General features: G+C 36.3%; 1 protein-coding gene across 2 annotated transcripts in view; it reads right to left on the bottom strand.

Moving 5' to 3' along the window:
• The window catches only part of CDH12 (cadherin 12, type 2 (N-cadherin 2)), an 831,087-nt gene that overhangs the window by 1,960 nt on the left and 802,301 nt on the right, over positions 1-26,826 (bottom strand). For both annotated transcript variants that reach the window (XM_011999873.1, XM_011999874.1), the window contains 3 exons: positions 12,038-12,159; positions 7,540-7,657; positions 2,584-2,835 (listed from right to left, as the gene is read on the bottom strand). In XM_011999873.1, the coding sequence (XP_011855263.1) occupies positions 2,584-2,835; positions 7,540-7,657; positions 12,038-12,159 (492 nt within the window). The remainder of the gene's footprint in view (positions 1-2,583; positions 2,836-7,539; positions 7,658-12,037; positions 12,160-26,826) is intronic.

Raw genomic sequence — 26,826 nt, 5'->3', positions numbered from 1 at the left:
GGAAACAAGGAAAATATAAGGACCTTAGTTTATAAATCTTACAAACTAAAGCATCGATTTCATTTCTGTGTCCTGCCATATTGAGACAGTTTTTAAATCAAGAGCCTAGAATTCAGGTTACTTTCTTGAAACAATATTTTAAAATTGTTAATTTATGTACTTTTATAATTAAAATCTCTCTCTACTTCTAGTTGATTTAAAACTCTCCGCTAAGTCAATGGTGTTTATTTCTTCTATGCACAGATACAAGTGACGACGTCAGTGCTCAGCTTTTCTTGTCATAATAACCCCTCTCCTCCATAGTGGTATCAACAGGTGAAAGCTAATGTGTGTTTGGTTTACCGTAGCAGAGTCTGGAAGACACCTGTCATAGAATTATAAAGTAGAGAAGAATGCATAATGATAAAATTTCATGTATTCTCTCTTCCTCCAAAATTAGAGATGGACTAGTTGGAAGGAGAGAGGAGATCCATGTAGAGCTTCTGTACAGTGGGTCTTGGGGAGATGTTTAGCACCCTACACTCCTCCCACGGGTTTATATTCTCCTCTCAGAACAAAGGACACTATTGTTTGTTCCTCTACTGAGTATGTGAGAGACTGCAGACCTCATGGAGCAGTCCCATACATAAAATGAGTTCAGAATCACCATGGCTGAGAAAGAAACTAGCTGGATGTGTCTGAGGTCCATTTAAAAGGGATCCAAGCACCATAACTTTCTGTGCTTCTTCTCACCCCAAAAAGGATATGAGAATGGCTGAGAACAAGCTAGTGGACCTAAAGGAGTGTGACATTGGTCAAGGAGGTCAAAGATTAGACGGATTTTTACGCAGACCTTATGGCTGGACAAAGAGTGTCAATATACACTGCTGTATATCAAAAATTCACAATGCCTAGAATAGTGCTGGAGCTCTGTGGATGCTCAGGAAGTATTCTGATAAATGAGTGGCAGGTGGCAGTACATGATAAGGATGACCTGAGCAGATTACTTGCTACAGTGTATGATGGCCAAAGAGGCCAAAGGAGAACATCCTGAACATACCAAGCCATGTTAGGTTGATACTGTCGACCCAAATAACAAACCAAAAGAGTTTCTCTGAAATAAAATATATTTATTTGGAAATAGAGTATAGCAATGAGAATGTGAGTGCCATAGTGAACTATGTGTGTGTTCAGGGAGATAAAGGAAGAGAAAGGTTTTTAAAGAAAAAAATGAGGAGGATACATAATTGTTTTAAATAATTATCCTTGACTACAAAGATTAATAACAAGGGTGATGCCAGTGCAACATTGGACAGGCAGTTGCTGGGCAGATGTCCTGGCAGAAGTGATTTTGTACAAGGTTGTGATGGCCTTTGTGTGGGGCCATGATTTTTACAGTTTTTTTCATTCTCAGGCATATATGGGTGAAAACCCTCTCTCCATGGTCTTCTCTAGCTCTATTTGTCAGGATTTTCTTAACATTAGTGACTCCATTTTGATTCTGACAACTTTCACAATATAGAAATACTCCAGGACTCAGCTACAAGTGAAGAGAGGCATATGAGAGAGAAAAAATTCATTTGATGTTAAACATCTAAATGATCTCATTACATTTCAGATGTGAAAATATTACTTGGAATATGTCCTTAAGGTTTATCTTAACACAAAGAGATGCCCGGGATAATTTATTATGAATTATAAGGAAATAAAGAATACTTTGCTCTGCACACCAAAGTTTCTCATATGGAATTCACATCTACACCATGCCAATTGGACTAGAACTTCACCCTCCACATCAGCATGAGCTTCTGACTCAGGGAGTGCTCTCCACAAGCTACCATTTAATGCCCTACTCCGTGCCTTACATCCTACTAATTAATTTTTTTCTTTCCTAGAGGTAAAATCAGGTGTCCATATTTGTCAGATTATTTTTGGTTAATTAGTAAATATGCATATATAATTTGATTCCACAATACCCAGTTGTATATCTGTTGCCATTTGATTTTAAAGGAATGAGGTGTAATAGAAAATCTCTCTCTACTTTTGTGAATCTGGCAGTGGATTAATAAATGGAGAAACTGAACAGAGTTGATGGAAGGGGGAACTCCCTAATAGGTTTATATTCAATCTCACCGAGATAATATAGAATACATTTACTTCAATGATTTTCCTTTGGAGTGTTTCCAGATATTTTATTCTGTTCTGTTCTAGTGGGAGTGGTTAGAATTTTGATGTAAGGAGATGCAAGAAAATGGAAGAATTACTTCTGGATGGCAGTTTAGACAGAAAAGACAAACAAATTTGAGGATTACTTTATGTTCTGTTTCTTTCTGTTCTCTCTTTTATTTTCCTTTCTTTATCTAACTGGAATCTGAGAACCATTGTTCATCAAGTATATTTTTTTAAAAAGATGATATAATCTCTTATTAGACAGCAGCAATTACTAGGATGTAAAACAAATTGAGAAGTTAGGTATGACATGTCCTTGAATAAAAGCTTGTTTACATGATAAATTGAGGAGAGAGATAGAGGAGAGAGAGGGGAAAAAAAGAAAGAAAGAGACCAAGCAAGAAAAAATTAACAATGATTAATATTGAAACCAACCTAAGAGTATAACAATGCATAGTAGAATTGCAATCAATGCCCCAGTGCTAAGTCCTACAGGTAGAAAAATTGCTTCCACATTACAAGACAGGATGGTGCCATCAGAGTCACATCTACAGACTCGAATAGTCATTGTGTTTGTGCTGCTCTGGACAGGGTAGCTGCTGTCTTCAATTATAACAGGGAGGAAATACAACTCTTGCTGCCTGCGGCTGTATCCATTTCTTCGGGTTTCAATCCCAGCTGTGTTGTCTACAAAACAGGACATTTATGGTAACATGGTTACTATGAGCTTCACTTCAAATCTTCAAGTTGGTATCTGCTCAATAGTAAGAAGCTCTTTTTGAATCAGGAAAAATGATTCTTATTTTCTTTATTTTTTTTTCCCATTATGAAAACTGCCAAAATATAATCAAAATAATCATTAGAGGAAAAATAAACATTAATCTTATCTGGTAGGAGAATTAAATTTTCTGTTCAGAAAGATTATGGAATACTTTATAAGAGAGAAAGAGAATTAAATTGATCAATTTGTTTCTGACATTGCAATCTCGTTAAAAAGTAATTTTGTAAATATTTTCATGCATAATAGAAAATATTAAACTATGAATGTAAGTTATTTCACATAAGAACCTATTCTTTAAACTATATTAAAACCAATTGACTATTTTAAATTAAGAATTTTTCTGTCTACATGTTGTATATGTCTATATGTTTATAAATATATGTTATATATGTTTGTATGTATGGGAATACGTTCAACTCTGCACATCAGCTGGAATAAGAAACATGGAAAGGAAAATAAGGTTTGTTAAAAACATTAAAAGTTGTAAACACCTTGAACTATAACAATCACTACTTTAATATAATTTAAAAAGTAATTCATTGTAATTCTGGTTAATTCAAAATCATATTTACTTGTAATAATGTGAGACAATAAAAATTACTACTTTTATATAAATGCAATTAATACTTCTATTGAAGGTGCTCTTTTGCACGCATTTTCTCTTTTATTTCTACACAAATAAGCAGGAATTTTGTTTTATTCATAACAATATTTCATTTGTGTGTCAAAGTAACCCCTAGAAATGCTTTATTTTTAGAAATGTATCAATATGTAGTTTAGTATAGCTACGCATAATACTTGAGAATAAGGTAAGATAACTTTAGAAAAGTGTACAATATGTTACAATTGTGCAAGTCTGTCACAAACATGTTTACTATTTCAATCAGATTTCATTTTTCTATTGGTAGACTTTAAATTAAACAACTGAAATTTAGGCAGGTTCTTCAGCAATAGGAAGCACCAAGATGAGAAAACTTTTTGGGATATGATTAGGGATGAACAAAAGGATATTAATTGAATCAAAATTTAAATATTAAGCAATTGATGGTTAAACACTTGAGTCTGTGGAAAAGGAACAGGCTAGGAGTGAAGTTCATAATCTGAAATGAAAATCACCAATAGAAATAGAATGTCTGGTGTGTCTGCACTTGGGAGGAGGTAGGGATTTGGTATTCTTGAACTCAATGCATGTGTAAAATGGCAGCCTAACCCTTTTTAAAATGTTTATTTTCAACTTATTTATTTATTTTGAGATGGAGTTTCACTCTGTCACCCAGGCTGGAGTGCAGGGGATCAATCTCGGCTCACTGAAACCTCCGCCTCCTGGAATCCAAGCATTCTCCTGCCTCAGCCTCCTAAATAGCTGGGACTACAGGTGCCCGCCACCACACCCAGCTAATTTTTGTATTTTTAGGAGAGATGGGGTTTCACCATGTTGGCCAGGCTGGTCTCAAACTTCTGACCTCAAGTGATCCATCCACCTTGGCCTCCCAAAGTGTTAGGATTACAGGCGTGAGCCACCACACCCAACCCAACTTATTATTTATTGAAAATTGACCATAACAAATTTATTGTGATATCTGTAGTGAGAAGAAAAAGACACACTATATTTTATTTCCTCTCTAAATGCTTTCTTTTCACTAAAAATACCTTACAAATCTAACTCATTATAAAACAAGGAACATGGTAAATGGCACCTGAAATTTTGTGACAAGTACATGTTTAGTCCATGAGAAAGCACTCTGCTATGACGCAGTATCATCTGGTTCCCATTAACACGATTAATCTGATAAGTGGATCTTTCAGCAAAGATACATTGTAGAAAATAGTCAACACTTGGGTTTGGTGAATGATGTGACTATCTACCTAGTTGCTGAAGCCTATGACCTGGAAATCTATTTTGTCTTATTACATGATATACACATATTGAATCTAGGGCATCTATCATGAAGTCTTATCAATTCTATTTCCATCCACTTGTCTCCATCCTCACAGTCAGTATCCTAATCTAAGGCTCTCACCCATTTCCTGCAATAACATCAGAACTAGTTTTATCTCCCTATGATATATGCTACATCCAAGCTGATTTCTCTATAATGTAAATATGAATATGTTATATTCTTGCTTAAACCTTTCAAAGACTACTAACATTATTGGTTTAAGTTATCTCCTGAAATAGCTTCTGGATAGGGTCACCATATGGTCCAGTTTGTCTTTGACAGACCTATTTTTTGTGTGCTATTGTGACATAACATTATTAATATTTCCCACTTTTTATAAGTGTTTCAGTTTTTATGATAAAATATGTAGTCAGTCTCATTATAAATGACTTCAAGATTGGACCGCTGTTTCACTTACAGCCATTTCTCACATTGCATATTTTATTCAGCAAACCCTACTCAACTTCCTTCAGTGATAAAATGTGGAGACTCTGATTTTGTGGAGACTCTGATTTTCTTTGTCTAATCATTGTAGCAAACTAATCTCTTCAAAACATCCTCTGATTCAGTCATCATCATCACCATCTCAATATAATTTGTTCACTTGTTCTATATGCATTGAGTTTATAAAAATTTATCTTGTTATTATCGGGTTATAAAATCAGGTATTTTGATGATTATTTTACGGAATATGGAAACTTAGAGGGCATAAAATATCCAAGGTTACAGACTAATAAAGTCACAGATACCGTTTAATACTCAACCTTAATATTTCTAATCCAGTGTCCTTTATATTTTGGTAATGGTTGTAATTGTAGCAGATGTAATAGCATTAGCAGTAGCAGCAGCAGTAGGAGTGCTGGCAATAGTAGTGGTAGTAGAAGAATAAGTGTACACCATGCAATACTTCACAGTCATAGAAAAGAATGAAATCGTGTACTTTGCAGCAACATGGACGCATCTGGAAGCCATTATCCTAAGCACATTGATACAGAAGCAGAGAACGAAATACCATGTATTCTCATTTATAAAAGGGAGCTAAACTTTGGGTACACAGAACACAAAGATGGCAACAGCTAACACTAGGCATGCCGAAAATGGGGAGAAAGGGAGAAGATAAAGGGTTAAAAAAAACTGCTTATCAGGTTCCAGGTTCACTACTTCAGCAATGGGATCATTAGAAGCCCAAACCTCAGCATCATGAAATACACCCATGTAACAAACCTGCACCTGAATCTAAAATTTTAAAAAGTAAAATTAAATTTAAAACAAGTTGTATTCCATATCATGTTAAATAATAGATATAGTCCACATTTAAAGTGTAATGTTTCTATTCTTTGCAGGTAGAATTATTTATCTGCAATTGTTAAGTGGCTTTTTTTTAATGACTAGAGTTTCATTTACACTAATGTGTAAAACAAATTTTACACAAATTTATTTTTAAAGAGTTTCATTCCTTCCTTTCCATTCATCTTTAAGTAGCAAATTCTCATTATAAACTATGCAAACCATGTCTCCCCTCCCTCTAAATAAATAAATAAAAGTGTAAGTGTAACCATGATGGCACTGGTGGTGGCTAAAATGATCTTGATGGTAACATGTTTTAGGCATTTTGTTAAGGCTGTGAAAATATGATTTTATTTAATAAAAAATACTATGAGATTGACTTGATTTAGTAAAATTGTATGCATTAAGAGTCTGTCATTTTGGTAGTAATGGAGCAGAAATGAAAACCTATATCATTTCAAATATAATACCTGCATTCTTTAAATTTATTTTTTATTTTTTATTTTTTTAACCTTTATTTTAGATTTGAGGGTAACGTGAAGGTTTGTTACATGTGTCATAGGGATTTGTTGTGTGTATTATTTCATCACCCAAGTATTAAGCCCAGTACCCAGTAGTTATGTTTTCTGCTCCTCTCCCTTCTCCCATCCTCCCTCCTCAAGTAGACTCCAGAGTTTGTTGTTTCCTTGTTCCTGTTCCCAAGTTCTTATCATTTAGCTCCCACTTATAAGTGAAAACATGCAGTATTTGATTTTCTGTTCCTGCATTAGTTTGCTAAGGATAATAGCCTCCAGCTCCATCCATGTTCCTACAAAAGACATGGTCTCATTCTTTCTCATGGCTGCATAGTATTTATATATATATACACACACACACACACACACACACCCCCCACATTTTCTTCATCCAGTCTGTCGTTGATGGGCATTTAGGTTGATTCTGTCTTTGCTATTATGAATAGTGCTACAATGAACATTTGTGTCCACATGTCTTTATAATACCTGCATTCTTAACCTGTGCTGTACTGTGTTATTCTAATAAAACAGTTTCTAAAGAGCTCCTTATTAGTAAGTATAAGTAATGTGCATTTGGGACAAATGATATGTTTAAAACAGGGAAAACATTCAATTTCTCAGAGACTCTTTTATTTGCTTGACTCACTGAGAGACTGTCCACATTTACAATGGAAGCAACCTGCCTTACTAGACAGTCTATATAGATTAAATATTTAATTTACTACTAGGTATAGAATTTTGCCTTTCTCATATAAGGATTTCATATTTTCTGAAAACGAGTGCTTCAAAGAAAAGTATTGATTCCTCCCTTTGTGCCTTTTTACAAAGATACATGATAAGAGGTAAATTTTTCTGTGGTTACACTTACTTCTGAAGTCACGAACTGTAAAATTTGGTTTGATAGCAGCCTCAGGTGATAATCTAAAGGAGAATTGTTGCCCAGCAGGTGAAAGATCTCGGTCTGCAGCACTGACTATCTGAATTATCTGAAACAGAGTTGAGATTAAACTTGAAGTCGGTCGTCAGTTTCAAAGAGGACTTTACACACCAGGCTACTAAATGTATTTAATGAAACATGCAAGTAGACAGAAATAACACTTTTTGAGTCAATAACAGTAGGTCAATTATTTACACATAATTTTTATAAAGAAATTTCTAACATTTACAGGGAATAACGACAGGCACAATTACAGAACATGGGCTAATTTCAGATTGATATCTGCGTAACTAAAAAGGTAACCAGCATTAAAAATTCACACTAATTAGCAAAGTAAAATTAAAATGTACTTGCTTGCATTTTAAATTAGATAAAATAAATGCTTTCTAGCCTGAATATAAAAATGCTTACTGAAAACAAAATCTCTGGTTATCTAAAAGCCCTTGTGATAGCAAAATTTTAGTATGAGTTATGTTTTGTAACAATGGTTCTATTTTCATAAATAAATAAAATGATGAGAAGGAGAGATATAAAAGCAGTATATCTGCTTTCATTATGTTTTTCTTCATTCGGTAGGAATACAAATTGTGTTTTCAAAGAATTTTTAAAAGAGTAAGCACTATCGTTCCTGTTACAAAATTTTTCCTAAATTGCTCCCATACGTTGTGTATCTTACAGTTAAAAGCCTGGTACTTCAATGAAATGCCCTTAAATACTCAGAGAATAAAAATAACTGCTGAGAATCAACCTGTGAAATTTACAATCCATTAAATAGATAAGCAAGTAAAAATGGCGTTGAGGCATGTATTTATTAACATATCCAATGGCTGTGCATCAGACAGAATTTCAGGAAGTGTATGTGAGAGATGACAAGGGCAGAGTGTTGGCCAGATAATCATGCTCTCAGACGACATTTGAATATGCAAGAGGAAGGCTCTAGATTTCAGACACTATATCCTGGTCCCAGTGTGTAAAGCATGCATTACGTGATCTTACATTGATGCTATTAAGCATGAGAATTCAGTTAAAACCCAATTTTATGACTATGATCTACGTTCCTGTTTATCTGCACACACACATGGATAGATAGATGATAGATTTGTAGGTAGGTAGATGGATGGATGGATGGATGAATGGATGGATGGATGGATAGATGATAGTTATGTATGTAGGTGGGTGGATGGATGGATGGATGGATGGATGAATAGATAGATAGATAGATAGATAGATAGATAGATATCACTGGGACCTTGGATATACAGTGCAGTGTTAGTAATTTCTAATTTAACAAATTAATTGGTCCTCTTGTATGAATTTTGATTTCTTGTCTTAGTGTGAATTAGTCACACAGACTCTATTTAAGCTTTAAAATTGTCACGGGGAGGCTTTCATTATTCAGCACCAAAGTCTAAATCATGGGATGTGTCTACTTAGTCAGTGAATCACCACACAGACCCTATGAAACCAACTTTCCTTCACTTAGACCAATGTCTACAGATCACTCTATTTTGCTGATAAAATTTCTATATATTTTTTGGGGACTGGCCGTCAAATTTTGCCTCTAACTGTTATAAACTAGTACCATTTACTAAATTAAATGTATAACATCAAAATCTATCAAGAATATCACTCTAGAATAAAGGAAAGTCCTTAAGAACAGCATATAGATATGAAGACTTTGTTATAGACTGGAACTCATCTGGAAGTGTCACTTGGGAGTCCCTGCCCCAAGGAAAACAGCTCCCATATAAATATTCACTGATTTACATAGCATCATCTTTCCTCCTATTCTTATTTTTTCAGAATAAATACATGAAATGTAGATGATCGATAGGCAGATAATAGATAGTAGCATAATCCAGAGGAGACAGTTCCTCTGCATAGTTCTTAGGCCAGTGGCAGAATGGCAGGGCTCAAAAACAGAAAATATATACATTGCTCATATATAGATTTCTTATATATTACAATATATTACAGTTAATTTCTCATATATTACAATTCCTGAAAACTCAATGGACATTTCAGGGTTATGCTTTGTAGAAAAGTATGGCTCAATTGGACACAAAAAGCCCCAGAAATGTATTTTAGAATAAGAGCCTCTAAGAATCCAAGATATTCTTCAAAATTTTGTTCAGATATGAAAAAATAACATTAATTTCAACTAATTTCCTTTTCTCAACTCAACAAATCCTTTAATTTATTGGACAAACATACAGCATTAAATGGAGCTCTATTCCCGAAGGCTTCCACTTGGAGCATTAGAAATGAAATTCTAATTGATCTGAAATCATTAATATCCTCAATCACCTAAAAGCTAAAGAACTGGCTTTTTTTTGGTCTTTGTTTAGTGAAGTATCCTGAAAGTGGAAAATAGCTAACTTAATGAATTTTGGTGAACCTCTTCAAATTCCCAAAACAACCAAATCGGGTTATTTATTTGGGCCCAAATATTTTTGTAGCAACTAGGATTTCAGAAACTAAAGAAAGCTGTAGGCTCATCCCATATAAATTGTGTATGCACTTAAGGTGATAAATTTTAAGTGTATTCGGTGCCCATCCAAAATTAAGGATGCAGATTTCTTACTTGAGAAAATATCACAAAATGAGTTATGATGTTAGAAGATTAATGAGTCCCCAAATTATCGAATGGAAGAGTAAAGCAGCACAGTCCACTAGAAGTTTCCATGGTTATGAAAATATTCTATGTCTGCAGGCACCAAAATAATATCTACTCACCACATATTGAGCACTTGAAATGTGGTTAGTATGAATGAAAATATAGTTTTTAGTTTCATGTAATTTTAATTTTATTTTAATAGCTATACAACTAGTAGACATCACAGGTTTAGAACTATGGGACAAAGGTTCTGCTAAGTGATGTAAAGCATGGAAATTGAAAAAGATACTAAAGATTAAAGAATGACTTTTTTCAACAAAAATACTCTTTTAAATATCAAGATTTATTTCAAGAACTAAAACTTCAATTTACTCAAGTGAATAGTTATGCTATTTAAAGTTGATCAAAAATAGAATAAACCAAAGCATACCAATGCATTTTCCGTTTTTTCCATTTGGAATGTAAGTCCACAATATTAGATTAAACATATTTTTGTTTCATGACATACTCTTTTAAAAATACCCATGTCTGATTCCCTTTATATTATTCCTTTATTCATTCATAAGACTTTAGGGGGAAAAAAAGAAGAAAAAATGGCAACCTACCACCACCTAACATAAAACCATTCACAATCAGTTTCATTAACTTTGTGGTCTTCTTTCCTCATAACATCTTCCCACAACTACATCTCCACAGAATAATATTAACTTCATAAGAAAAATGAAAGTCAGACATTTAAAATAACCCAGATGTTCTCCTCAAGGCCACCAGAGAGGGAAGCTTTGTATTTTCAGGTTAGATTAAAAGATTTGTTGTGCAACTAATACAAGCACGTGAGCAAAATAAGAAATACACTGGGAGAATGCACTCTAAAGTGACTAGCTTACTGGGTTTACAGTCACAAGTTCTTTAGAAATTTGTGAGTGGGGGCTGGGCGCGGTGGCTCATGTCTGTAATCCCAGCACTTTGGGAGGCAGAGGCTGGTGGATCACGAGGTCAGGAAATTGTGACCATCCTGGCCAACATGGCGAAACCCCGTCTGTACTAGAAATACAAAAAAATTAGCCAGGCGTGGTGACCGGCACCTGTAGTCCCCGCTACTCGGGAGGCTGAGGTACAAGAATCACTTGAACCCGGGAGGCGGAGGTTGCAGTGAGCAGAGATCGCACCATTGCACTCCAGCCTGGGGCCAGACTGAGACTCTGTCTAAAAAAAAAGAAACGAAAAGAAAAAGAAAAAAAGAAAGAAAGAAATTTGCTGGTGGATCACTTGAGGTCAGGAGTTCAAGTCTAGCCTGGCTAACAAGGAGACACCCCGACACCCCATCTCTATTACAAATACAAACAATTAGCTGGGTGTGGTGGCACATGCTTATAATCCCAGCTACTTGGGAGACTGAGACAGGATAATCACTTGAACACAGGAGGTGGAGGTTGCAGTGAGCCAAGACTGTGCCATTGCGCTCCAGCCTGGGTGACAGAGCAAGACTTCCTATCAAGAAAAAAAAGAAAAGAAAAGAAAAGAAATTCAACAGTAGGAGAACAGAAAAACATAGCAGAATCCACAAGTGTAGACCTTTATACAAAGAACTTTCACTAAGCAATCAGTACTTCCTCCATGTAGTATCACCTCCACATCCATTTATCTATATCATTAATTCACAAGAGTTTAATATCTTTTATGGTTTATTTTATGAAAGGTCTGATTCAGAAAAATAAATATTTGTGTATACATTCATGTCTGGACTTATAACTTAACATACATGCATATGGTGTGTCTTTATACACTCAAGAAACAATATTTATAAGATACCTGTCCTGGCTTGGCATTTTCACACACGGCTGTCTCATATGGCACAGATATTTCTGGAGGAAATTCATTTACATCTAGGACATTAATCAGTATATTGACTTTGCTGGTTAATAAAGGGTTACCTGTTAAAAACATATAAAGATAAAAGATGATTACAAAATACGGTCAGTTATTGCTCCTACAATAAATGGTATTTAAATTAAAAAAAAAATCAGCCTTTATACAGAATGAAAAAAATCCTTCTTCTTTTAGGAAATTCTGGGGGTTCCAACTACAAGTTGATTAAAAAAACTACCTTTTTATCATCTTGTAGTTGGAACCCTTAGAATTCAACACCAAAGTAAGGCCAACTATTTAACTGATATTTTAGCAACAAGTGTAGCCCTTTCTAAAAGAATGACTAAGCTATCGTACCGGGGTTAGTTCACAGAATGAATCTTTACCAACAGTGATATTTTTCCTCAGATAAAAAATTGTCTATGTTGTACCCACATAATGAAAACGTTATTGGTTGAATAATCTACATATTTAAATGACTCACTCAAAATGATTCCTCCTAGAAGATTCCTCCTGAAAAGAAGAATTATAACCAAAAAAAAAAAAAGAGAGAGAAAAAAGGCTCTTTATAAATGAAAAGTATTAAAATAAACCTAAGGAAGTAGAAATAAGAGACGGATTATGGAAAGCTATATACTTCCTTAAATTACTTGCTGGTGATAAAAAAGGAAGTAATAAACGTTTTTGCAATAACTTCCTTCTTCCTACTTCCTAGTATCAAAAAGACTGTCAGTTTGACAAGATGCCTCTGCCAAAATCCCATCACAGGTTTTGGTCCCAACCTATGGATTATTATCTGGATCTCTGTCATTTACTGAATAAAACTAGAAAATAATTAAATAAACCAATAAAGCATAAAATAATGTACCTATTTGAACTTGTGCAATATATAATTTTACCTTATGAAGTGTTACAGATGGATAAGCTGTTGCACATTGCTGAAAGACCTCTTGCCCAGAGGCAGAAAGCTAAATGAATGAAGAGTTTAGATCCAAACCCAGGATTACGAAAATGCAAAGACCATGTTTATTCCTTCATACCTTCTCTATTGATTGGTTTATGAGTTAAACTCTTCTGCAATGCCACCAAAGACTTCTAATATTATTTTAGATGTCTATCTAGAATACTTCAAAGAATGCATACAAAATCGTTCCACATGACTGATTTTGAGAGGTATACAATATCTTGCTTCGTTAAAATTCATTTAAAAAACACATAACAAGCATTTGACACAATAGCTTTAACAGCATTCTCATATTCACATATGACAGTGAAATTCATTATTTGCACCAATACCAGCACAGATAACATAAATTGCTTATAAATGGTTCGTTCTTATAACACCGGGTGTGCTTATAAAAGGTAGATTAAAAATCTTGGAGAATTATTCAGAAAATACATAGTATTTAAAAATTGATATTGGTCACAAGCCATGATCTTATTTGATAGAAACTTTTTAGCCCGTTTTTCACAAGCTATTTCACCTTTCTTTAACTCAGTTTCCTTGTATGAAACATACGGTTTTCATAGGCCCTGCTTCACAGTGGTGTTGCATTAAATGAGATGGTATTTTACAAGGTGTTTGATAAATTTTGGTAAATATCATTACTCTTATTACCGTTTATACTTTGTGGGGATGATCAAGATCTGTTTCTGTTATTGCTACTCGTTATCTGCATAGTATAAAATATAAATAAAAGTCAACAAGTTGGTTAAACTAGGTTTACTTTTCTAAAGAAACTGGAAATTATAAACAACAGCAATGCCTAATGCCTAATACTTTAGAATCCTTGCAATGTACAAATATTCAAAAGCACATTACAAAGATGAACTCACTTAGACTTTACAGCAACTATGATATAGGCATTATTTTTATCTCCATTGTGTATGTGAAACTCTGAAGAGACGGGGATGTAACTTCTCAAATATCATAAGTTGAAAGTGGTAAGGCTAGGTTTTGATTCCAGCTGTTCTGATTCCACAGCTCATGCTCTTAAACTCTATCATATATTGAGCTTTAGATGAAAAAATAAACCACTTTGACAATCATATAGCTACTTACAAAAAGACGACTAATTCATTTTATAAAGTTTAGTCAATGAATGTGAATAACTTAAACTACTCAACATCTGGGCAATGTAAAACTCAGTTTCTACTTTTTATTTTACATGGTATATAATGTATGAGTCCTGCAGCTACATGAAAAGGAAAATATCTTTTTTACTATTTTTCAGTATTACGGTTTTGTTTTATTAAGTTGATGTGACAATCGGATATCTTCCACAGGGGACAGGAGTTTTCCTAGAGATTTATTTTATGATATAAGAACAGGTTATTAAAATGAATTTAGGCCTGGTTTATCTATCAAAAATTAATTCTGTTCCGCTAGTTGTAAATTATTTTCTATCCTGCAAAATAAATTCTAATATCTGTTATGAGTAAATGGTCCCAAACTTATTCTTAATACTGTAATTTTTTTTATTAACAGTGTTTCCCCAAAAGTACTATTGGCATTTTAGCTATGACAGTGTTTTGTTCAGTGAAACTTCCCTGAGCACTAGATATCCTATAGGATATCTCAATTCCTAAAGATTAAATGTCACAAGGCATCATTGTGGCAATACAAAATAAGTATCCAAATAGAGATAAAATAACAAAAAACATGTTTACATTGTTGAAAATGAGTAACAAGTTCATCTGTTTAATAATATTACTCTCTCTTCTATCATATATTTTCAAAACTTTTCATAATTAAACATTAAGAGTGTCACCTCATATTTTTAAGTGGCCGTTTGAGAAGCAATGCCATCTCAGTTTTAGAACTACTATACTCAAATATGAATTGAAATTTTCACAAGAATGAATAATGCATAGGAGTAATACAGTATTATTAATTTATAGAGAGAGATATTGTACTAAATTATTTTGAAAAGTAATGACCTATTTTCTTACTGACTCATCTAATCAATACTTGGGGCAGCAATGATGAAATTCATTTAACCTTGATTCAGCATGAGTATTATTATACAATTATTTGAAAATAACACCATGTGGAAATTAGTTACTGTTGAATACTTACGAAGGAAATTGAATTATGAACCTAGTAAACATTAAATAATCAAAGTCTTACACAATTAAGTGTTAAGTTCCTAATAATGAAACCATTTAAATTCTAATTATTATTGTTCCACATTGCCTATATTTAATAGATAGTTAGTTACTAATTTGAGGCTCATGTTAGATAACAAAGAAATAATTCTGTTTGTCCCTTATACCTTCACAATGATTTGTTAGATCTTCCTCTCTCTATCTTTCAATAATATCAGAGTCAGATCTTACAGTATTTTGAGTCAATTCGATTTAGAACCTATTTTATTATTAATATTTAAAAATACAGCTTAAACTAAGAGAAAAAAGGGAAAATAATAAATTACCAAAATCTGAGATGAATTCATTACTTCTCATCATTATAAGTTAAATAAAAAATGATAAAGGAATATGCTAAATTGCTTTATGAAAGAACATAGTTAACATAGGTGAAATCGACAAATTCCGACAAAACGCAAATTACCAAAACTGACTCAAGAATAAAGAGAAAATCTTAACATAGTTAAAACAGTGAAGAAATGAACTTGTAATGAAAAATCTCCTCACCAAGTAAAGCCCATGCCCGGGAGGCTTCACTGGGGAATTCTATCAAATATTTAAGGAACAAATAATATTTTCTCACAGTTTATTTCAGAAATAGAGGGGGAAGCACTTACCACCTAATCCTACGTGCCTTGATACAAAAACCAATTTAAAAAATCACAAAAGCCCAAATCACTGACTATTGTTTCTTATAAACTTAAGTACAAATATTCCTTAACAAAATAGTAGCTAATTAATTCCAGCAGCAAGTTATACAGATAATACATTATGACGAATGGGTGTTTATCCTAGGGACACAAGGTTGATTCAACATCCAAGAACAATCTCCATATTAATACAAGGAAGAACAAAACGTTACAAGGCTGTCTCAATAGACCTGGAATTTGCATTTGACAAAACCCTAGTCCATTCATGATAAAAACACTCAAGAAATAATAAGTAAAAGGCAGCTTCCTCAACCTGATAAAGTATGTCTATGAGAAACTAATATCACGGTAAAAGACATTTTTATTCTAACACTGTGCACAGAATAGGAATATGTGCTCTTGAAATATATATACATATATCTCTAACATTGTCCTTGAGGGTTTTATGCATTGAAATCAGACCCAAATATAAATTTTTAAATGGTATCCAGATAGAAAGAAAGAAAATGATTATTGCTTAAAGATGACATGACCTTGTAGATGGAAAATCTTAAGGAATCTGCAAATAAACTTACAGATATAATAAAGGAATACATCAAGTTCTTGGGATAGGAGATAAATGTAAAATGACAATTATACACTTAATATACCAGTAAAGTCCAAATTTGTTAGTCCATTAATTACCCTTCCATACTCAAAGGAAAGGAGGATAGACCTCACTTCTTGACCAAAGAAATGTCAGCTTCATTGTCAGAAGAACATGTCATATAGGATAGATTTTTAGGTGTGACATAATTAGAATTCATAATCAAAAATCTCTTTTAGAAATGAGTTCACTGGCAACTGCCATTGCAACCTTTGATAAACCCTGGAAAACATGAATTTTAAATATAAAAGAGAATTTTGGTGTTATATAAACTTACAGTTCTCATGCTATTCTTCTTAGTGCTAGGTGGTTTCATGAGGAATAAAGAGAAGCTGTTAGCATTACCCACTATTTTCTTGATGTAGTCTATTGAGATTCCATGTAAGATTTTATCTGACAAAGTGTCCTGCTCATCTACAAAGTTTGAAAACTATAGATGCATAGATATCTATTGATAGATGAAAAAACATTGATATAATCTTTCCTATGATTTCTGTTGGAGTCAAGACAGGAATCCAGATCTTCACACAGTTTCTCCATGCTCTATGATAGCTATTAACTAACTCAGCAAGAAGATGGAATGCCTGAAATCTACCAATATATATGATGATCACTTATCCTCAATGAGTCACATTCAGAACACATCTAACTACCAGGCTTTGAGGAAGCCCACTTTACATTCCAAGGACAAGGCAGAGCTTCTTAAAATTGTACCTAGTAAATGTGTTTCCAAGAACCAAATGAGAAGTGTAATTGAACATGTTTTGAAAATGGTAAAGTACTAATGAACACAAGGTTCTTGTTAGATTAAAATACACTGGAGTTATTTTGTTTCTTTATTTAAAAATAACATCTCTTTGGAATAACTGTAAGAGTTAAAATTCGGCCAGGCATGGTGGCTCACGCCTGTAATCCCAGTACTTTGGGAGGCCAAGGCAAGTGGATCACCGGAGGTCAGTAGTTTGAGACCAGCCTGGCCAACATGGTGAAACCACTAAAAATACGAAAATTAGCTGGGCATGGTGATGGGCTCCTGTAAGTAATCCCCATTACTCGAGAGGCAGAAGAATCGCTTGAACCCGGGAGGTGGAGGTAGTAGCAAGCCAAGATTGTGCCATTGCACTCCAGCTTGGGCGACGAGAGCGAAAGTCCATCTCAAAAAAAAAAAAAAAGTTAAAATTCAGTGTTGTAATTTCTCAAAGAACTGGAAACAGAATTACCCTTTGATCCAGCAATCCCGTTATTGGGTGCATACCCAATGAAATATAAATTGTTGTACCGTAAGGACACATGCATGTGTATGTTCATTGCAGCACTATTTACAATAGCAAAGGCATGGAATAGACTCAAATGCCCAGCAACAGTAGACTGGATTTTTAAAATGTGGCACATATACATAATGGAATCCTATGGGGCCCTAAGAAACAATGAGATCATGACTTGTGCAGAAACGTGGGTGGAGGTGGAGGCCATTATCCTAAGCAAACTAACACAGGAACAGACAACCCAATGCCACATGTTCTCCCTTGTCAGTGTACTTTGAGTATATATGAATGCAAAGAAGGGATAACAGACATCAGGGCCTACTTGAGGACAGAGAGTGGTAAGAGGGTGAGGATCAAAAAACTATTACCTAGTGACAGAATAATCTGCACGTCAAACTCCCATGAAACACAATTTATGTACATAACAAATCTGCACATGTACCCTTGAACCTAAAATGAAAGTTTACCAAAAAAAGTTTAAATTCAATCGTGTGACTGTGTTCTAAATTACAACTACAATAGCTTCAAGAACAGAATCTTAGCCTTTTATGACACAAAACTGAATTATACTAGTGCAAACTCAGTAAGAGATAATAAATGAATGCTATCGGTTGATATAGGCTTTCTTTGACTTTTCTCTTTAGTTCAGTTACTTTTAAATGGCACATTAAATTACTCCATGTCTAAAATAATCTGTAGCTATCTGGGAAATCCATAAAGATAATGTATTCACCAATATACTTCTGTGACTCCATAAAGGTGGATTCAAAGATTTTCTGATGGGCAATTGGCTGAGAGTGTTAAATTATTATTTTTTAAGGACCTGGAATCTATGAAAAGGAGTGTCTGGGTTAAGATAAGGGGTTGTGGAGACCAAGGCTCTTATTATATTGATGAAGCCTCTAGATAGAAGGCTTCAGAGACAATAGATGGTAAATGTCTCTTATCAGGCCCAAAAAGGTACTAGATTCTTAATTAAATCTCTCCGGGATCAGGAAAAGACCTGAAAAGGAAAGAAAACTATCTACAGAATGTAAATTTTCCCCCATGAGAGAGAGAGCACTGCAGGCCCATTTCAAAATATGTCAAATAAATATATTTTGGGGTAAATTACTTTGATTCCTTTTAGGGTCTGGCTATCTGTCTTGTCATGTGATGTTACTAGAGTCAGGGTAAAATTTGTTATCTTATTGCTACAAAGAGTCTGTTTAGTCATTCATAAGATCTTTGTTTTAATGTTATTGCTGGTCAGTTGTGCCTGATTTCCAAAAGGAAGAGAGTATCGTGAGGCATGTATGACTCCCCTTCCCATCATCATAGCCTGAGCTAGTTTTTCAGATTTACTTTGGAATCGCCTTGGTTGAGAGGAGGGGTCCATTCAGTGAGTTGTTGGGCTTAGAATTTTATTTTTGGTTTACACTGTAACCAACATAAATTTTCAAAAATACTGGTAAGATCAATTTCTGTCTTTGATTATATCTCCTCGGTGTGCACATTTTTGCTTCAGGATAAAAATCAAAATATCAGAATATGCTGAGAAAAAAATCATATTTGTCATCTGGATTTTCTTCATTATTGGGAGGCAAAGGGTATGGTGAGAGACAGAGACACAGAGACCACAGAGAGAGGAGTTACACCTCGTACTCATCCTCTGTTTCTTTTTTTTTTTTTTCCTATTCTGAAATCCTGTATATTCTTCTGAATATTTTATGCTTTCTTCCACTTCTAGAGTTTGATGTATGCTATTTCTGCCAATGAAATTATCTTTTTACCTTCTTCTCACTATTATTCCCCTAAGTTTTATACTTCTCAGTTTAGATGCCATGTTACTGCAGCAGATTTCCCAGGTATCTTTCTGTCTGCTCCTCTGACCCCCTGCTGCTTTGCTTCTTTTCTGTGTTAACATTTTAATGCATTGGGAGGCCAAGGCTGGCAGATCACTTGAGGTCAGGAGTTTAAGACCAGCCTGGCCAGCATGGTGAAACCCGACTTCTATTAAAAATAGAAAAACTATCCAGGCATGGTGGCACACACCTGTAACCCTGGCTACTCGGGAGGCTGAGGCTCAAGAATCACTTGAACTTGGGAGGCGGAGGTGGCAGTGAATAAAGATCACGCCACTGCACTCCAGCCTGGGTGATGGAGCAAGACTCTGTCTCAAAAACAACACTAACAACGAACCATTTTAGTGCAGTATTCTAATTGACTATGTTCACTATGTCTGATGTCCTTTAGGCTGGAAACTCATCTGAGGAAGACATTATTTTTATTTTTTGTAAAATTTGTGTCTAGGGAATAAATCAACAAATGAGTACTAAAATGTTGTTGTTATATTCATGATAAACATTTTCTTGAAATATTAATACATAAAAGTTATGATATAATAATGTTGATTTACATACATTAATTATGTACATATCCATATGTTCCAGAAAGTACTGTAGACCATGAGATTTAAAGATGTATCAGAGACCGTCTTTTTTTTTTTTATTATTTGAGATGGAGTCTCACTCTGTCACCCAGGCTGGGGTGTAGTGGCATCATCTTGGTTCACTGCAACCTCTGCCTCACGGGTTCAAGTGACTCTCCTGCTGCAGCCTCCCTAGTAGCTGGGACTACAGTCACATGCCACCACGTCCGGCTAATTTTTGTAATTTTAGTAGAGAAGGGGGTTTCACAATATTGGTCAGGCTGGTCTCAAACTCCTGACCTCAGGTGATCCACCTGCCTCGGCCTCCCAAAGTGCTGGGATTACAGGCATGAGCCACCGTGCCTGGCCCAAATAGAGTCTTTGATACTTAGAAGTTCACACTAAGAAGTATGAACTTATAAGTATCATCATATGCTATATCATATTGAATCTATTCCTATAGTAATTAGATTCAATATGATATGGTATATGTCAACAAAATAACATTTCCATGTAAAAATATTTTCTAATTGTGAATTCTCTCTTGTATATGATGTTAAAAAGAATTTTATCTACATGTCTAAATATAATTTTTATCCAAATTTCAACCTTTAGGTGAAAAGTTCATCATGTAGTTTTAATTTCCTGTGATAATGAGATACTAATTAAGAAAAATATAAGCCTGGTATTATAGTTTTACATGTGATTTTGATGGAGCAATTAGATTGATTTAAAGTATTCCTAAGCAGTTTGATTACAGTAATGTACCCATAAGCTGCTGAAAATTTAAGATAAAATATAGTTTATCACAACATAAATTTGGATTTCATTACATTTACATAACATAATAATGAGAAAAAATGGTATTATTTCTAAATTAAATTGATGATTATGGTGATGTTAATGATTATTATTTCCCATGTATAAGATACATTACAGTGCTTTAGGAAATGATGTGAAAACTTTATCAGTGATTCTCGCTTTGAAGTATTACTCTTTGAAGTTGTGATGGTTAATTTGAGTGTCAACTTGATTGGATTGAAGGATTCAAAGTATTGTTCCTGGGTGTGTCTGTGAGGGTGTTGCCAAAGGAGATTAACATTTGAGTTGGTGTACTGAAAGATGCTGACCTATCCTCAATTCGGGTGGGCTCCATCTAATCAACTGCCAGTGCACTTAGGATAAAAGTGGGCAGAAGAACATGGAAGGACTAGACAAGCTGAATCTTCCGGCCTCCATCTTTCCCCTGTGCTGGATCCTTCCTGCCCTCAAATATCAGACTCCAAGTTCTTCAGCTTACAAACTCCTGGACTTGCACCATTGATTTCCCTGGTGCTCTTGGGCCTTCAGCCACAGACTGAAGGCTGCACTACTGCCTTCCCTACTTTTGAGGTGTTGAGACTTGCACTGGCTTCCTGGCTCCTCACCTTGCAGATGGCCTGTTGTGGGACTTCACCTTGTGATCGTGTGAATCAATTATCCTTATAAACTTCCCTTCTTATATTCATCATTCCTAGAAGTTCTGTCCTTTTAGAGAACCCTGACTAATTCAACTTTTAGTACCAGGAGTGGTTCTAGAGAAATATAATTATAAGGACGAATTTCTTTAGCTGGTTTTGGGGTTTCTGGAGTTGGCTGCTTAATATGATGAGACTCAAAAGTGCTGAGGAGTTTGCTTCTAATAGTATGGAGAACACTGATAGTCCTTGGTGTGAACTGTTTAGGGAGTTATGCAAAATAAATGAATTTTATACTCCTGATTCATTGCTCATGAGAGGCAAGGAGTTTTGTGACTCTGTACATAATACCTTTGACCATATGTGGAGAAGCAAGAAACATAATGAAGTTAGTTGTTCACCAGACAAAGTGATGAAGGAAAACAATAAACTCAGGGAGTCTAACTCCTGGGTCCAGAAGCAGATACTGAGCCTCAAATTTTCTAAGATTGCCCTGGGTGAGAGTCTTATCTCCTATAGAGAAAAAGCTGAAATTGTGGAAAGTCAGACAAAAGGTCTTATCATGAGAGTAGCTGACCTGCAACAAAAAGTACATACACAGCCTTGTCAGGTGATTACTGTTAAAGTGAGGGCATTGGAAAAGAATGGGACCCTGCACCTGGGAATGGGAACCAGTGAGAGGGCCCTGATAAAGGTAAGGACACAGCTTGTAAACCCTGATAAGCCTTTATTGTCAGAGGAAACAGCTTTCCCATTCCCAGTGGTGGCAACATCCCCTCCCCCACCCACACTGCCATCAGTCTTTCCACATTTGTCTGAGGAGATAAAGCCTGCACTGCCTAAGGCAACAGTGATGGCCTCCCATGAGGCAGTTGTCAGACCAGACAATGTTGGTACTCTTCAGGACCCACCCCCAACACCCCTGTTTGCTTCTAGACTTATAACTAGACTAAAGTCCCAGCGGGACCCTAGAGGTGACTTTCAGAGGGTAATCCACAAGGAGGTACACTAACTCCAAAAGAACTTCTTGAGTTTTCTAATTTATATAAGCAGAAATCTGGAGAACAGGCATGGGAATCGATATTAAGGGTGTGGGATAATGGTGGAAGGAGTATGAAGTTGAATCAGGTTGAATCTATTGATTTGGACCCACTAAGTAGGGATTCTGCATTTAATATTGCAGTTAGTGGTGTTAAAAAAGGTTCTAATACTTTATTTGCTTGGTTAGCTGAAATATGGATTAAAAGATGGACCACTGTGAGTAAGCTGGAAATGCATAATCTCCCTTGGTTTAATATAGAGGAAGGGATCCAAAGACTTAGTGAGATTGTGATGCTAGAGTAGATTAGTCACTTTAGACCTATTCATCCCACCTGGAAGGGTCTAGAAGACATATGTGTCACCAATACTTTCCAAAATAGATTTGTGAGGGCAGCACCTGCATCCTTGAAGAGTTTTGTGATTGTTCTTCTCTGTATGTGGGATCTTATGTTGGGAACCACAGTCACTCAACTACAAAATTTAAATGCAATGGGAATAATTGGATCCCAAGGTTGCAGGGGCCAATAGATAGCACTCAACCGTCAAAAGCAAGGTGGGCATAGTTACTGTAATGGACAGCAGAGGCAAAGCAGCAATCAAAATAGTCAGACTCGTGTAGCGCTCTGGCATTGGCTAATTAATCACAGTGTTCCTAGAAGTTAAATTTACAGGAAGCCTACTGTATTCTTACTTAATTTACATAAGCAGAAAACTTCCAGATCAAGTAAACAGAAGACTAATTTGAACTCTAAAAACAGAGAATCATGGTTTCTCAATCAATTCCAGATTTGTACCAGTTTACAGACCCAGAACCCCTTGAATGAAGAGAGGCCAGGTCCCCTTGAGGAAGGACCCCACTACTCTACCAACAATTTATGCTGTTAATCTTTCTCCCATCTTCCCCCAAGGAGACCTCTGTCTTTTTACCATGGTAATTGTGCATTCGGGAAAAGGAAATGAACAGACTTTTGGGGGATTATTGGACACTGACTCTGAGTTGACCTTGATTCCAGAGGACCCAAAACATCATTGTGGTCCTCCAGTTAAAGTAGAGGCTTATGGAGGTCAGATAATTAATAGAATTTTAGCTCAGGCCTGACTTACAGTGAGTCCAGTGTGTTCCCAAACTTACTCTGTGTTCATTTCCCCTGTGCCAGAAGGCATCATTGGCATAGAAATACTTAGCAGTTGGCAGAACTCACATATTGGTTCCTTGACTGGTAGAGTGAGGGTTATTATGGTGAGAAAGGCCAAATGGAAACCGTTAGGGCTGCCTCTACTTAGAAAATTAGTAAATCAAAAACAATATTGCATCCCTAGATAAACTGAAGAGTTTAGTGCCACCAGCAAAGACTTGAAAACCACAGGAGTAGTAATTCCCACCACATCCCCATTCAACTCTCCTATTTGGCCTGTGCAGAAGACAGATGGATCTTGGAGAATGACAGCGGATTCTCGTAAGCTTAACCAAGTGGTGACTCCAATTGCAGCTGTTGTACCAGATATGGTTTCATTGCTTGAGCAAATTAACGCACCTCCTGGTGTCTGGTATGCAGCCATTGATTTGGCAAATGCCTTTTCCTCTATTTGTGTCCATAAGGCCCACCAGAAGCAATTTATTTGCCTTCAGCTGGAAAGACCAGCAACATACCTTTACTGTCCTGCCTCAGGGGTATATAAACTCTCCAGCTTTGTATCATAATCCTCTTTTTGGAGAGACCTTGATCATTTTTTGCTTCCAGAAGATATCCCACTGATCCATTACATTGATGACATTATGCTGATTAGATCCAGTGAGTGAGAAGCAGTAAGCACATTGGACTTATTGGACATTTGCATACAGAAGATAGAAAATAAATAAGACTACAACTCAGGCAACTTCTACCTCAGTAAAATTTCTAGGGGTCCAGTGGTGTGGGCCTGTTGAGATATTCCTTCTAAGATGAAGGATAAGTTGCAGCATTTGGACCCTCCTACAACCAGGAAAGAGGCACAATGCCTGGTAGGCCTATCTGGATTTTGGAGGTAACACATTCTATATTTGGGTGTGTTACTCCAGCCCATTTATCAAGTAACCTGAAGGGCTGCCAGTTTTGAATGGGGTCAAGAACAGAATGTTCTGCAACAGGTCCAGGCTGCTATGTAAGCAGATCTGCCACTTGGGCCATATGACCCAGCAGATCCAATGACGCTTGAGGTGTCAGTGGCCGATATGGATGCTGCTTGGAGCTTTTGGCAGGCCCCCATAGCTGAATCACAGCAGGTGCCTTTAGGATTTCTGAGCAAGGCGCTGCCATCTTCTGCAGATAACTACTCTCTTGTTATCTGCTCTGTTTCTGCAGATAACTACTCTCTTGTTATCTGCTTTGCTTCTGCAGATAACTACTCTCCTGTCTCTCTCTTGGCCTGTTACTGGGCTTTGGTGGAAACTGAATGTTTGACTATGGGTCATCAAGTCACCATGAGACCTGAACTGCCTATCATGAACTGGGTGCTTTCTGACTCATGTAGCCATAAGGTGGGTCATGGACAGCAGCATTTCATCATCAAATGTAAGTGGTATATATGTGATAGGACTCAAGCAGGTCCTGAGGGCACAAGTAGGTTACATGAGGAAGAGGCTCAAATGTCCATGCTCCACACTCCTGCCACCCTGCCTTCTCTCCCCCAACCTGCACTTGTGACCTTTTGGGGAGTTCCCTATGAGAAGTTGACAGAGTAAGAGAAGACAAGGGCCTGGTTTACAGATGTTTCTGCCTGATAGTCACCACCTGAAAACTGACAGCTGCAGTACTACAGCCCCTTTCTAGGACAGCCCTGAAGGACAGTGGTGAAGGGAAATCTTCCTAGTGGGCAGAACCTTGAGCAGTCCGCCTGGTTGTGCACTTTGTTTGGAGGGGAAATGGCCAGATGTGTGATTATATACTGATTCATGTGCTGTGGCCAATGGCTTAGCTGGAGGGTCAGGGACTTGGAAGAAGCATGATTAAAAAATTGATGACAAAGAAACGTGGGGAAGAGGTATGTGGATAGACACCTCTGAGTGGTCAAAAACTATGAAGATATTTGTACCTCATGTGAGTGCTCACAAAAGGGTGACCTCAGCAGAGGAGGATTTTAATGATCAAGTGGGTAGAATGACTCATTCAACGGACACCACTCAGCCTCTTTCCCTAGCCACTATTGTCATTGCCTGATGGGCCCATGAACAAAGTGGTCATGGTGGTAGGGATGGAGGTTATGCATGGGCTCAGCAACAAGAACTCCCATTCATCAAGGCTGACCTAACTACGGCCACTGCTGAGTGCCCAATTTGCCAGCAGCAGAGAGCACACTGAGTCCTTGATATGGCACCATTATTTGGGGTGATCAGGCAGCTACTTGGTGGCAGTGGATTATACTGAACCTCTTCCATCATGGTAAGGACATTGGTTTGTCCTCACTGGAACAAACACCTATTCCGGATATGGGTTTGCCTATCCTGCACGCAATACTTCTGCCAAGACTATCATCTGTGGACTCAGGGAATGCCTTATTCACCATCATGGTATTCCACACAGCATTGCCTCTGACCAAGACATTTACTTTATAGCTAAAGAAGTGCACAGGTGGGCTCATTCTCATGGAATTCACTGGTCTTACCATGTTTCTCATCATTCTGAAGTAGCTGGATTGATGGAACAGTGGAATGGCCTTTTAAAGTCATAATTACAAGCCCAAATATGTGACAATAATTTGCAGGGCTGGGGCAGAGCTCTCTAGAAGACTGTCTGTGCTCTGAATCAGTGTCAAGTATATGGTACTGTTTCTCCCATAGCCAAGGGTCACGGGTCCAGGAATCAAAGGGTGGAAGTGGAAGTGGCACCACTCACCATCACTTCTAGTGACCCACTAGCAAAGTTTTTGCTTCCTATAACTGCAACATTACATTCTGCTGGCCTAGAGGTCTTAGATCCAGAGGGAGGAATGCTACCACCAGGAGACACGATTCCATTAAACTGGAAGTTAAGATACCACGTGTCCACTTTGGGCTCCTCCTACCTCTAAGTCAACAGGCTAAGAAGGGAGTTACACTGTTGGCTGGGGTGATTGACTAGGACTATCAAGATGAAATCC

Source organism: Mandrillus leucophaeus, unplaced genomic scaffold (assembly GCF_000951045.1).
Source record: "Mandrillus leucophaeus isolate KB7577 unplaced genomic scaffold, Mleu.le_1.0 Scaffold606, whole genome shotgun sequence".
Taxonomy (NCBI): domain Eukaryota; kingdom Metazoa; phylum Chordata; class Mammalia; order Primates; family Cercopithecidae; genus Mandrillus; species Mandrillus leucophaeus.
Note: the sequence above shows the minus strand (reverse complement) of the source record. Positions and strands in the feature narration are given on the sequence as shown.